Genomic DNA, 12,597 nt, shown 5'->3' on the forward strand with positions numbered 1-12,597 from the left:
TAAAAAAGGGTTGGGGAGAGAAAAAAAATAATTTTGAATTATTCCAAAAAAAAAACCGCGGTTTTTGGAATAAAGGATAAAGCAGCGGCGCTCCACAGACTTTTAAGCAGTTAAAATTTCCTTTCTTACACCCTATGGCGTTTCAGGGAAAGATCCCCCGTCATCAGGGACTTATGGATCCTTAAGTCCCTGAAGACGGGGGATCTTTCCCCGAAACGCTGCAGGGAGTAACCAAGGAAATTCTAACTGCTTAAAAGCCTGTGGAGCGCCGCTGCTTTATCCTAATGTATATTTGGACTGGCACACAGCCCATGGAGGGCACCCATCCTAATATTTCTGTCCGCCTGGGTAAGTGACTCGCACATTATCACAAGTCATGCTTACCTTTTATCCTGCCCAGAGGCAGCACGGGAGGAAGGCTCCGGCACATATAACAGCAGCAGTGGTTGTGCGTCGATGCTGGGCTGTGCTCCCATAGCCTTAGTAAAGCTTTATAACATTTCTGATGTGAATCGTTGAAGTGATTTGTGGCTCTCTCTGACTTGATGCTCCCTGGAACTTGTTCTAATTCACAGGCTCCTAGCTGCAGGTGAGCATCTGACGGCTCTGGAATCACTAGCGAGATGGTGAGAGACATGGGTAATTCCTGGCATGTTTCCTGACTGGCATCACTCTCTCCCACTGCCGATTCCTCAGCACCCCAAATGATACATCTGATGTATCTGAAATAACGGAGTACAACAAACTTCCAGTGCATGGTGAGCTTAAACGCCCTAACTCCTTGACTGGCAGAGGGGTGGTGAGCTGGGGCCACCACCACGCACAGTGGAAGGAGTTAGAGGATGCATGAACTTTTGGTTGAAGTGATATTAATTGGGAAAATATACAGTGTATAGTTCAAGTTGATGTTCTAAAGCAGGCGTGTCCAACCTTGACCCTCCAGCTGTTTTGAAACTACAAGTCCCATCATGCCTTGCCACAGTTTTGCTATCAGGGACTGCTAAAACTATTGCAAGGCATGCTGGGATGTGTAGTTTCACAACAGCTGGAGGGCGAAGGTTGGACATGCCTGTTCTAAATTAATAAGCTTAGGGGGGATTTATCAAGACTTGGAGAGCGATTAAGTGGAGTGAGATAAAGGGCCTGATTCAGGACCTCTCGCTATGCAGCGTTCCTTTGACAACGCTGTGCGAATGTCCGCGCTGGCATGCGAATATATGAATATACTTACGGGCAGGCATAGCGGCAAAAAAAATCATTTGATGGTCACCTACCATCGAATATTTTTTTTCACTCGTTCGCAAATAAAAGTCAGTCTAGACCATGGGGTCCCTGGGTGTTCCCATGGGACGTCCTACTGCCTGCACCGCTCTGTGCAAACACCTTGGCGTATGTGATTGTTGCCGTAGGCGTTCGCACATTGGTTCCGCACTTGCGGATATATATTTGCTGATTTGCATGCGCAGACCCTAAACATCGGTCCCCGGACCGAACTCGCTTTTCAGCTAGCGAACCAGAATCACCCTCAAAGTACCTATCGGTGTCCGTTTACAAGATGTATTTGAAACACGACAGTTAGGAGCTGATTCGCTGGTGCTTTTTCTCTCTCCAAGGGTTGATTTCTCTCTCCCTTAGTATAAAGGGAATGGAATTCTAGAGAAGGATGATTGGGAGCAATATAAGTTATTATATAGAGGGCTTATATGGAGTAGAGGTTGGTGCTCTAGGGGGTTCTATAATCAGGAGTAGATTGAGTGCTATCTTATCAGTAGATGTATGGACAGTTCTAAATAATGGATAATGGTCATTAGGTCTACAGCATGACGGTCGACAAGCATTGGGTCAACACCATTGTGTCGACATGGGTCTAGGTCGATATGGGTCTAGGTTGACATGGCTTTAGTTCAACAGGTCATTAGGTCGACACAAGCATTAGGTCGGCATGGGCAAGGTCGACAGTAAAAAGGTCGACATGGGGTTTTTCACTGTTTTCTGAGCCGACATGTGCCGACAGGCGGTATTTCGTGCCCTACCATCCACTAGGGTGTGGTGGGAGAATAAAATAGTGCGCAGGGAGCCATGCAGGGGGACGCAGTGAATTTTAACCTATGTCCATGTCGACTGTGTCGACATTCGGGCCAAATAAAAAGTGAAAAACCCCATGTTGACCTAATTCTTGTGTCAACCTAATGACCTAGACCCATGTCGACCTAATGGTGTTGACCCAATGCTTGTTGACCTACTTGCTGTAGACCAAATGATCCATACCCCTAAATAATGTTTGGATTTGATATTTGATTGTATTTAAAATGATCTCAGAATGTTTGAGGAAATGTCCTGCATCTTCTGTTCCCGTCTCCTGTACAGTGAGAGCTCTGTATGATTAGGATCCCCGTTCCTTTTGTTGTGCAGTGCATGGCTTTAGTTGACTGTGTCCCGTCTATCCATCGGTACTGAGCCTCCTCTCCAGTCCCCGAGTCCCCCATCTGAAGCTTCTCAGGGGACTTGCTAATCTGCTCTCCATGCTTCCAATGAGTGCAGAAGCTCCAGCTGGGGGACCGGGGTGTCCTGTCCGCTATCGCTCTGCTGCTGCATGTTCTATTGCTGGAGCAGCGAGCCCGCAGATGGTCCCTCCGCATGCGGAACCTCTCACTGACTCGCCTCACACTGTCATAGGCACAGGTCAGAGATAGGATTTGGAGGAATGTTTCCAACACAGTATAGAACTGGATATCAGGATGATTGTCCCTTTTTTATCTTTAATATGTCACCCATTACAAGTCTGTAGCGAGTGGTCACCGTCAACTATAGTGCCTGGCCACTCGTAATGATGTAGGGCAGGGGCACATTGCAATGTCACTCATGAGAAGTTATAAGGTCAGTGTCACAATGTTGGAGCCGTTGCTTGATGGAGGTCTTCCCATTGTTGTGTCTCTTATGACTGTAGTGCCACTCTGTAGTGTTGCTCTTAAGAAGTCATTAGGGCTAGTGTCACATGTAAGGAGTCAGTAGGTTAGTGTGAAATCGTACATGTAGCGTTCCTCATGAAGTCATTAAGAGTGTCACATTGTGATGTCACTCACAAGCTGCAAGTAGGCTATTGTCCCATTTTAGTATGAATCCTGACAAGCCAATAGGCCAGTGTCACATTGTAATGCCACTTATAAAAGTCAGTAGGTCACTTTCACATTATAGAGTCATTATGGTAGTGCCTCATTGAGATGTCACTTGCGAGAAGTCACCAGGGCATCCGCTACGAGCATCCCCATATTGCGGTGTTACCGAGAGGCCGGTGTCACATGGGCAAAGTCATTAGCTCTACGTCATATTCCAGTACCACTCATAAGCGCCATAATGTAGAAATGATCCCGGACACCCTACAGAAAAGCAGCGAGGCAGGTTTTGGTTGGAAACCACATGTACAAAAATAATGCCGAACATCTGTCTTCGATGCAATGAAAAAAGGAGTCTCACTGAAACATTTTTATACCTATTGGCCCCCTTTCTTAACAGATGATATTTGTAAAAGGTACCCATAGTCATCCCCTCTAACATAATTGAAAATCAGACCTATGTATCCACTGACAAATCCTTGTTCTTAATATACAGTATATGGCCAAGTAGCAGTGCCATATTGTAGTGTCCCTCATGGGAAGTCAGCAGGACAGTGCCACATTGTAGTGTCCCTCGTGGGAAGTCAGTAGGACAGTGTCACATTGTAGTGTCCCTCATGGGAAGTCAGTAGGACAGTGTCACATTGTAGTGTCCCTCATGGGAAGTCAGTAGGACAGTGTCACATTGTAGTGTCCCTCATGGGAAGTCAGTAGGACAGTGTCACATTGTAGTGTCCCTCATGGGAAGTCAGTAGGACAGTGTCACATTGTAGTGTCCCTCATGGGAAGTCAGTAGGACAGTGTCACATTGTAGTGTCCCTCATGGGAAGTCAGTAGAACAGTGTCACATTATAGTGTCCTTCATGGGAAGTCAGTAGGACAGTGTCACATTATAGTGTCCCTCAGGGGAAGTCAGTAGGACAGTGTCACATTGTAGTGTCCCTCATGGGAAGTCAGAAGGACAGTGTCACATTATAGTGTCCCTCAGGGGAAGTCAGTAGAACAGTGTCACATTGTAGTGTCCTTCATGGGAAGTCAGTAGGACAGTGTCACATTGTAGCGTCCCTCATGGGAAGTCAGTAGAACAGTGTCACATTATAGTGTCCCTCAGGGGAAGTCAGTAGGACAGTGTCACATTGTAGTGTCCCTCATGGGAAGTCAGTAGGACCGTGTCACATTATAGTGTCCCTCAGGGAAAGTCAGTAGGACAGTGTCACATTGTAGTGTCCCTCAGGGGAAGTCAGTAGGACAGTGTCACATTGTAGTGTCCCTCATGGGAAGTCAGTAGGACCGTGTCACATTATAGTGTCCCTCAGGGGAAGTCAGAAGGACAGTGTCACATTGTAGTGTCCCTCATGGGAAGTCAGTAGGACAGTGTCACATTGTAGTGTCCCTCATGGGAAGTCAGTAGGACAGTGTCACATTGTAGTGCCCCTCATGGGAAGTCAGTAGGACAGTGTCACATTGTAGTGTCCCTCATGGGAAGTCAGTAGTACAGTGTCACATTGTAGTGTCCCTCATGGGAAGTCAGTTGTACAGTGTCACATTGTAGTGTCCCTCATGGGAAGTCAGTAGAACAGTGTCACATTATAGTGTCCCTCATGGGAAGTCAGTTGTACAGTGTCACATTGTAGTGTCCCTCATGGGAAGTCAGTAGGACAGTGTTACATTGTAGTGTCCCTCATGGGAAGTCAGTAGAACAGTGCCACATTGTAGTGATCTTAATGGGAAGTCAGTAGAACAGTGTCACATTGTAGTGTCCCTCATGGGAAGTCAGTAGAACAGTGTCACATTATAGTGTCCCTCATTGGAAGTCAGTAGGACAGTGTCACATTGTAGTGTCCCTCATGGGAAGTCAGAAGGACAGTGTCACATTGTAGCGTCCCTCATGGGAAGTCAGTAGGACAGTGCCACATTGTAGTGATCTTAATGGGAAGTCAGTAGAACAGTGTCACATTGTAGTGTCCCTCATGGGAAGTCAGTAGAACAGTGTCACATTATAGTGTCCTTCATGGGAAGTCAGTAGGACAGTGTCACATTGTAGTGTCCCTCATGGGAAGTCAGAAGGACAGTGTCACATTGTAGCGTCCCTCATGGGAAGTCAGTAGGACAGTGTCACATTGTAGCGTCCCTCATGGGAAGTCAGTAGAACAGTGTCACACTGTAGTGTCCCTCATGGGAAGTCAGTAGAACAGTGTCACATTATAGTGTCCTTCATGGGAAGTCAGTAGGACAGTGTCACATTGTAGCGTCCCTCATGGGAAGTCAGTAGGACAGTGTCACATTGTAGCGTCCCTCATGTGAAGTCAGTAGAACAGTGTCACATTGTAGCGTCCCTCATGGGAAGTCAGTAGGACAGTGTTACATTGTAGTGTCCCTCATGGGAAGTCAGTAGGACAGTGTCACATTGTAGCGTCCCTCATGGGAAGTCAGTAGGACAGTGTCACATTGTAGCGTCCCTCATGGGAAGTCAGTAGGACAGTGTCACATTGTAGCGTCCCTCATGGGAAGTCAGTAGAACAGTGTCACACTGTAGGGTCCCTCATGGGAAGTCAGTAGAACAGTGTCACACTGTAGGGTCCCTCATGGGAAGTCAGTAGAACAGTGTCACACTGTAGTGTCCCTCATGGGAAGTCAGTAGAACAGTGTCACACTGTAGTGTCCCTCATGGGAAGTCAGTAGAACAGTGTCACACTGTAGTGTCCCTCATGGGAAGTCAGTAGAACAGTGTCACATTGTAGTGTCCCTCATGGGAAGTCAGTAGAACAGTGTCACATTATAGTGCCCCTCATGGGAAGTCAGTAGAACAGTGTCACATTGTAGTGTCCCTCATGGGAAGTCAGTAGAACAGTGTCACATTGTAGTGTCCCTCATGGGAAGTCAGTAGGACAGTGTCACATTGTAGCGTCCCTCATGGGAAGTCAGTAGAACAGTGTCACATTGTAGTGTCCCTCATGGGAAGTCAGTAGGACAGTGTCACATTGTAGCGTCCCTCATGGGAAGTCAGTAGAACAGTGTCACATTGTAGCATCCCTCATGGGAAGTCAGTAGAACAGTGTCACATTATAGTGTCCCTCATGGGAAGTCAGTAGGACAGTGTCACATTGTAGTGTCCCTCATGGGAAGTCAGTCGTACAGTGTCACATTATAGTGTCCCTCGTGGGAAGTCAGTAGAACAGTGTCACATTGTAGCGTCCCTCATGGGAAGTCAGTAGAACAGTGTCACATTGTAGTGTCCCTCATGGGAAGTCAGTAGGACAGTGTTACATTGTAGTGTCCCTCATGGGAAGTCAGCAGTACAGTGCCACATTGTAGTGTCCCTCATGGGAAGTCAGTAGGACAGTGTCACATTGTAGCGTCCCTCATGGGAAGTCAGTAGGACAGTGTCACATTGTAGCGTCCCTCATGGGAAGTCAGTAGGACAGTGTCACATTGTAGCGTCCCTCATGGGAAGTCAGTAGAACAGTGTTACATTGTAGTGTCCCTCATGGGAAGTCAGTAGGACAGTGTCACATTGTAGCGTCCCTCATGGGAAGTCAGTAGGACAGTGTCACATTGTAGCGTCCCTCATGGGAAGTCAGTAGGACAGTGTCACATTGTAGCGTCCCTCATGGGAAGTCAGTAGAACAGTGTCACACTGTAGGGTCCCTCATGGGAAGTCAGTAGAACAGTGTCACACTGTAGGGTCCCTCATGGGAAGTCAGTAGAACAGTGTCACACTGTAGTGTCCCTCATGGGAAGTCAGTAGAACAGTGTCACACTGTAGTGTCCCTCATGGGAAGTCAGTAGAACAGTGTCACACTGTAGTGTCCCTCATGGGAAGTCAGTAGAACAGTGTCACATTGTAGTGTCCCTCATGGGAAGTCAGTAGAACAGTGTCACATTATAGTGCCCCTCATGGGAAGTCAGTAGAACAGTGTCACATTGTAGTGTCCCTCATGGGAAGTCAGTAGAACAGTGTCACATTGTAGTGTCCCTCATGGGAAGTCAGTAGGACAGTGTCACATTGTAGCGTCCCTCATGGGAAGTCAGTAGAACAGTGTCACATTGTAGTGTCCCTCATGGGAAGTCAGTAGGACAGTGTCACATTGTAGCGTCCCTCATGGGAAGTCAGTAGAACAGTGTCACATTGTAGCATCCCTCATGGGAAGTCAGTAGAACAGTGTCACATTATAGTGTCCCTCATGGGAAGTCAGTAGGACAGTGTCACATTGTAGTGTCCCTCATGGGAAGTCAGTCGTACAGTGTCACATTATAGTGTCCCTCGTGGGAAGTCAGTAGAACAGTGTCACATTGTAGCGTCCCTCATGGGAAGTCAGTAGAACAGTGTCACATTGTAGTGTCCCTCATGGGAAGTCAGTAGGACAGTGTTACATTGTAGTGTCCCTCATGGGAAGTCAGCAGTACAGTGCCACATTGTAGTGTCCCTCATGGGAAGTCAGTAGGACAGTGTCACATTGTAGCGTCCCTCATGGGAAGTCAGTAGGACAGTGTCACATTGTAGCGTCCCTCATGGGAAGTCAGTAGGACAGTGTCACATTGTAGCGTCCCTCATGGGAAGTCAGTAGAACAGTGTCACACTGTAGGGTCCCTCATGGGAAGTCAGTAGAACAGTGTCACACTGTAGGGTCCCTCATGGGAAGTCAGTAGAACAGTGTCACACTGTAGGGTCCCTCATGGGAAGTCAGTAGAACAGTGTCACACTGTAGGGTCCCTCATGGGAAGTCAGTAGAACAGTGTCACACTGTAGTGTCCCTCATGGGAAGTCAGTAGAACAGTGTCACACTGTAGTGTCCCTCATGGGAAGTCAGTAGAACAGTGTCACATTGTAGTGTCCCTCATGGGAAGTCAGTAGAACAGTGTCACATTGTAGTGTCCCTCATGGGAAGTCAGTAGGACAGTGTCACATTGTAGCGTCCCTCATGGGAAGTCAGTAGAACAGTGTCACATTGTAGCATCCCTCATGGGAAGTCAGTAGAACAGTGTCACATTATAGTGTCCCTCATGGGAAGTCAGTAGGACAGTGTTACATTGTAGTGTCCCTCATGGGAAGTCAGTAGAACAGTGTCACATTGTAGCATCCCTCATGGGAAGTCAGTAGAACAGTGTCACATTATAGTGTCCCTCATGGGAAGTCAGTAGGACAGTGTTACATTGTAGTGTCCCTCATGGGAAGTCAGTAGGACAGTGTCACATTGTAGCGTCCCTCATGGGAAGTCAGTAGAACAGTGTCACATTGTAGCATCCCTCATGGGAAGTCAGTAGAACAGTGTCACATTATAGTGTCCCTCATGGGAAGTCAGTAGGACAGTGTTACATTGTAGTGTCCCTCATGGGAAGTCAGTTGTACAGTGTCACATTGTAGTGTCCCTCATGGGAAGTCAGTCGTACAGTGTCACATTGTAGCGTCCCTCATGGGAAGTCAGTCGTACAGTGTCACATTATAGTGTCCCTCGTGGGAAGTCAGTAGGACAGTGTCACATTATAGTGTCCCTCGTGGGAAGTCAGTAGAACAGTGTCACATTATAGTGCCCCTCATGGGAAGTCAGTAGAACAGTGTCACATTGTAGCATCCCTCATGGAAAGTCAGTAGGACAGTGTCACATTGTAGTGTCCCTCATGGGAAGTCAGTAGAACTGTATCACATTGTAGTGTCCCTCATGGGAAGTCAGTAGAACTGTGTCACATTGTAGCGTCCCTCATGGGAAGTCAGTAGAACAGTGTCACATTGTAGTGTCCCTCATGGGAAGTCAGTAGAACAGTGTCACATTGTAGTGTCCCTCATGGGAAGTCAGTAGGACAGTGTTACATTGTAGTGTCCCTCATGGGAAGTCAGTAGAACAGTGTCACATTGTAGTGTCCCTCATGGGAAGTCAGTAGAACAGTGTCACATTGTAGTGTCCCTCATGGGAAGTCAGTAGAACAGTGTCACACTGTAGTGTCCATCATGGGAAGTCAGTTGTACAGTGTCACATTGTAGTGTCCCTCATGGGAAGTCAGTAGAACTGTATCACATTGTAGTGTCCCTCATGGGAAGTCAGTAGAACTGTGTCACATTGTAGTGCCCCTCATGGGAAGTCTGTAGAACAGTGTCACATTGTAGTGTCCCTCATGGGAAGTCAGTAGAACTGTATCACATTGTAGTGTCCCTCATGGGAAGTCAGTAGAACTGTATCACATTGTAGTGTCCCTCATGGGAAGTCAGTAGAACTGTGTCACATTGTAGTGCCCCTCATGGGAAGTCTGTAGAACAGTGTCACATTGTAGTGTCCCTCATGGGAAGTCAGTAGGACAGTGTCACATTGTAGTGCCCTTCATTTGAAGTCAGTAGAACAGTGTCACACTGTAGCGTCCCTCATGGGAAGTCAGTAGAACAGTGTCACACTGTAGTGTCCCTCATGGGAAGTCAGTAGAACAGTGTCACACTGTAGTGTCCCTCATGGGAAGTCAGTAGAACTGTGTTATATTGTCACTAATATACAGTAATAAGATATAATAATATCACAAAGATATCTTTCATCAATTTTAGCTCATAGGGCTGAAAGCTTCCAGATGGTAAACCGAGAATATTTCCTGAACTTCTGTGTTCATCTAAAATGTTCCCATATGTGATCAGTTACTATTTTTTAATTTCTGAGTGTGAAAGGGTGCCATGTAATCCTCAGTACATCTACATACATAATTACATTGTAATTGCATTTCAGACTGGTGTGTAGCAGTATTCCTCTACATGTGATTAGGTCAGTTTCACATCACAAGAGGTTACTTGGACAGTGTGACTTTGTCTCTCATGAATAATGGATGAGAAGCTTCTGCTGACACAGGCCTGTGTCCATCTGCGCTCCTGCATTTGTGCTTTCTGCATGTATCTGTGTGTTTCTCCTGTGTCTTACATCATTTGTATGTCTTGTCTTCCTCCCTAAACTGTACCCTGGACTTCCTCTCATCCTCAGTCCAGCCACGGCAAGAAAAGCACAGTAAGAAGCATGTATGTGGGAAGGGACTGTAGTGGTGGGTATTGGCATTGGAGGGGGTACATATCTGTGGGAAGGGTCTGTAGGACTGGGTATTGGCAGTGGAGGGGGTACATGTCTGTGGGTAGGGTCTGTTGGTCTGGGTATTGGCAGTGGAGGGGGTACATGTCTGTGGGAAGGGTCTGTAGGGCTGGGTATTGGCAGTGGAGGGGGTACATGTCCGTAGGAAGGATCTGTAGGGCTGGATATTGGCAGTGGAGGGGGCACATGTCTGTGGGAAGGGTCTGTAGGGCTGTTATTGGCAGTAGAGGGGGTACATGTCTGTGGGAAGGGTATGTAGTGCTGGGTATTAGCAGTGAGGGGGCACATGTCTTTGGGAAGGGTCTGTAGGGTTGGGTATAGTCAGTGGAGGGGGTACATGTCTGTGGGAAGGGCTTGTAGGGCTGGGTATTGGCAGTGGAGGGGGTACATGTCTGTGGGAAGGGTCTTTAGGGCTGGGCATTGGCAGGGGAGGGGGTACATGTCTGTGGGAAGGGTCTGTAGGGCTGGGTATTGGCAGTGGAGGGGGTACATATTTGTGGGAAGGGTCTGTAGGGCTGGGTATTGGCAGTGGAGGGGGTACATATATGTGGGAAGGGTCTGTAGGGCTGGTATTGGCAGTGGAGGGTACATGTATGTGGAAAGGGTCTGTAGTGCTGGGTATTGGCATTGGAGGGGGTACATGTCTGTGGGAAGGGTTTGTAGGGCTAGGTATTGGCAGTGGAGGGGGTACATGTCTGTGGGAAGGGTCTGTAGGGCTGGGTATTGGCAATGGGGGGGGGGGCACATGTCTGTGGGAAGGGTCTGTAGGGCTGGGTATTGGCAGTGGGGGGTACATGTATGTGGGAAGGGTCTGTAGTGCTGGGTATTGGCATTGGAGGGGGTACATGTCTGTGGGAAGGGTTTGTAGGGCTAGGTATTGGCAGTGGAGGGGGTACATGTCTGTGGGAAGGGTCTGTAGGGCTAGGTATTGGCAGTGGGGGGGTACATGTCTGTGGGAAGGGTCTGTAGGGCTGGGCATTGGCAGTGGGGGTACATGTTTGTGGGAAGGGTCTGTAGGGCTGGGTATTGGCAGTGGAGGGGGTACATGTCTGTGGGAAGGGTTTGTAGGGCTGGGCATTGGCAGTGGGGGTACATGTCTGTGGGAAGGGTCTGTAGGGCTGGGTATTGGCAGTGGGGGTACATGTTTGTGGGAAGGGTCTGTAGTGCTGGGTATTGGCAGTGGAGGGGGTACATGTCTGTGGGATGGGTCTGTAGGGTTGGGTATTGGCAGTGGAGGGGGTACATGTCTGTGGGAAGGGTCTGTAGGGCTGGGCATTGGCAGTGGAGGGGGCACATGTCTGTGGGAAGGGTCTGTAGGGTTGGGTATTGGCAGTGGAGGGGGCACATGTCTGTGGGAAGGGTCTGTAGGGCTGGGTATTGGCAGTGGAGGGGGTACATGTCTGTGGGAAGGGTCTGTAGGGCTGGGCATTGGCAGTGGAGGGGGTACATGTCTGTGGGAAGGGTCTGTAGGGCTGGGCATTGGCAGTGGAGGGGGTACATGTCTGTGGGAAGGGTCTGTAGGGTTGGGTATATTCAGTGGCGGGGGTACATGTTTGTGGGAAGGGTCTGTAGGGCTGCGCATTGGCAGTGGGGGTACATGTCTGCGGGGAGGTTCAGTAGTGCCAATTATCAGGACGATAAGAGGACTGTGCCCATGCAGAGTCCAGAATATTGGTGTAGAACTTAGGGCTGGGCATTGGCAGTGGGGGTACATGTCTGTGGGAAGGGTCTGTAGGGCTGGGTATTGGCAGTGGGGGTACATGTTTGTGGGAAGGGTCTGTAGTGCTGGGTATTGGCAGTGGAGGGGGTACATGTCTGTGTGAAGGGTCTGTAGTGCTGGGTATTGGCAGTGGAGGGGGTACATGTCTGTGGGATTGGTCTGTAGGGCTGTTATTGGCAGTGGAGGGGGTACATGTCTGTGGGAAGGGTCTGTAGGGCTGGGTATTGGCAGTGGGGGGTACATGTATGTGGGAAGGGTCTGTAGGGCTGGGTATTGGCAGTGGAGGGGGTACATGTCTGTGGAAAGGGTCTGTAGGGCTGGGCATTGGCAGTGGAGGGGGTACATGTCTGTGGGAAGGGTCTGTAGGGCTGGGCATTGGCAGTGGAGGGGGCACATGTCTGTGGGAAGGGTCTGTAGGGTTGGGTATTGGCAGTGGAGGGGGCACATGTCTGTGGGAAGGGTCTGTAGGGCTGGGTATTGGCAGTGGAGGGGGTACATGTCTGTGGGATGGGTCTGTAGGGCTGTTATTGGCAGTGGAGGGGGTACATGTCTGTGGGAAGGGTCTGTAGGGCTGGGTATTGGCAGTGGGGGGTACATGTATGTGGGAAGGGTCTGTAGGGCTGGGTATTGGCAGTGGAGGGGGTACATGTCTGTGGAAAGGGTCTGTAGGGCTGGGCATTGGCAGTGGAGGGGGTACATGTCTGTGGGA

The 12,597-nt window shown here is 48.9% G+C and overlaps 1 protein-coding gene across 3 annotated transcripts in view; it reads left to right on the forward strand.

Moving 5' to 3' along the window:
- Positions 1-12,597, forward strand: part of TTBK1 (tau tubulin kinase 1) — a 115,735-nt gene that overhangs the window by 18,508 nt on the left and 84,630 nt on the right. The window contains exon 2 of one of the 3 annotated variants that reach the window (XM_083175339.1): positions 576-758. The exons of the other annotated variants lie outside the window; for them this stretch is intronic. Coding sequence (XP_083031465.1) covers positions 756-758 — 3 coding nt within the window. The 5' untranslated portion in view covers positions 576-755. The remainder of the gene's footprint in view (positions 1-575; positions 759-12,597) is intronic. 3 annotated transcript variants of the gene reach the window in all.

Source organism: Crinia signifera, chromosome 3, assembly GCF_055691185.1.
Source record: "Crinia signifera chromosome 3, ASM5569118v1, whole genome shotgun sequence".
NCBI classification, from domain to species: domain Eukaryota; kingdom Metazoa; phylum Chordata; class Amphibia; order Anura; family Myobatrachidae; genus Crinia; species Crinia signifera.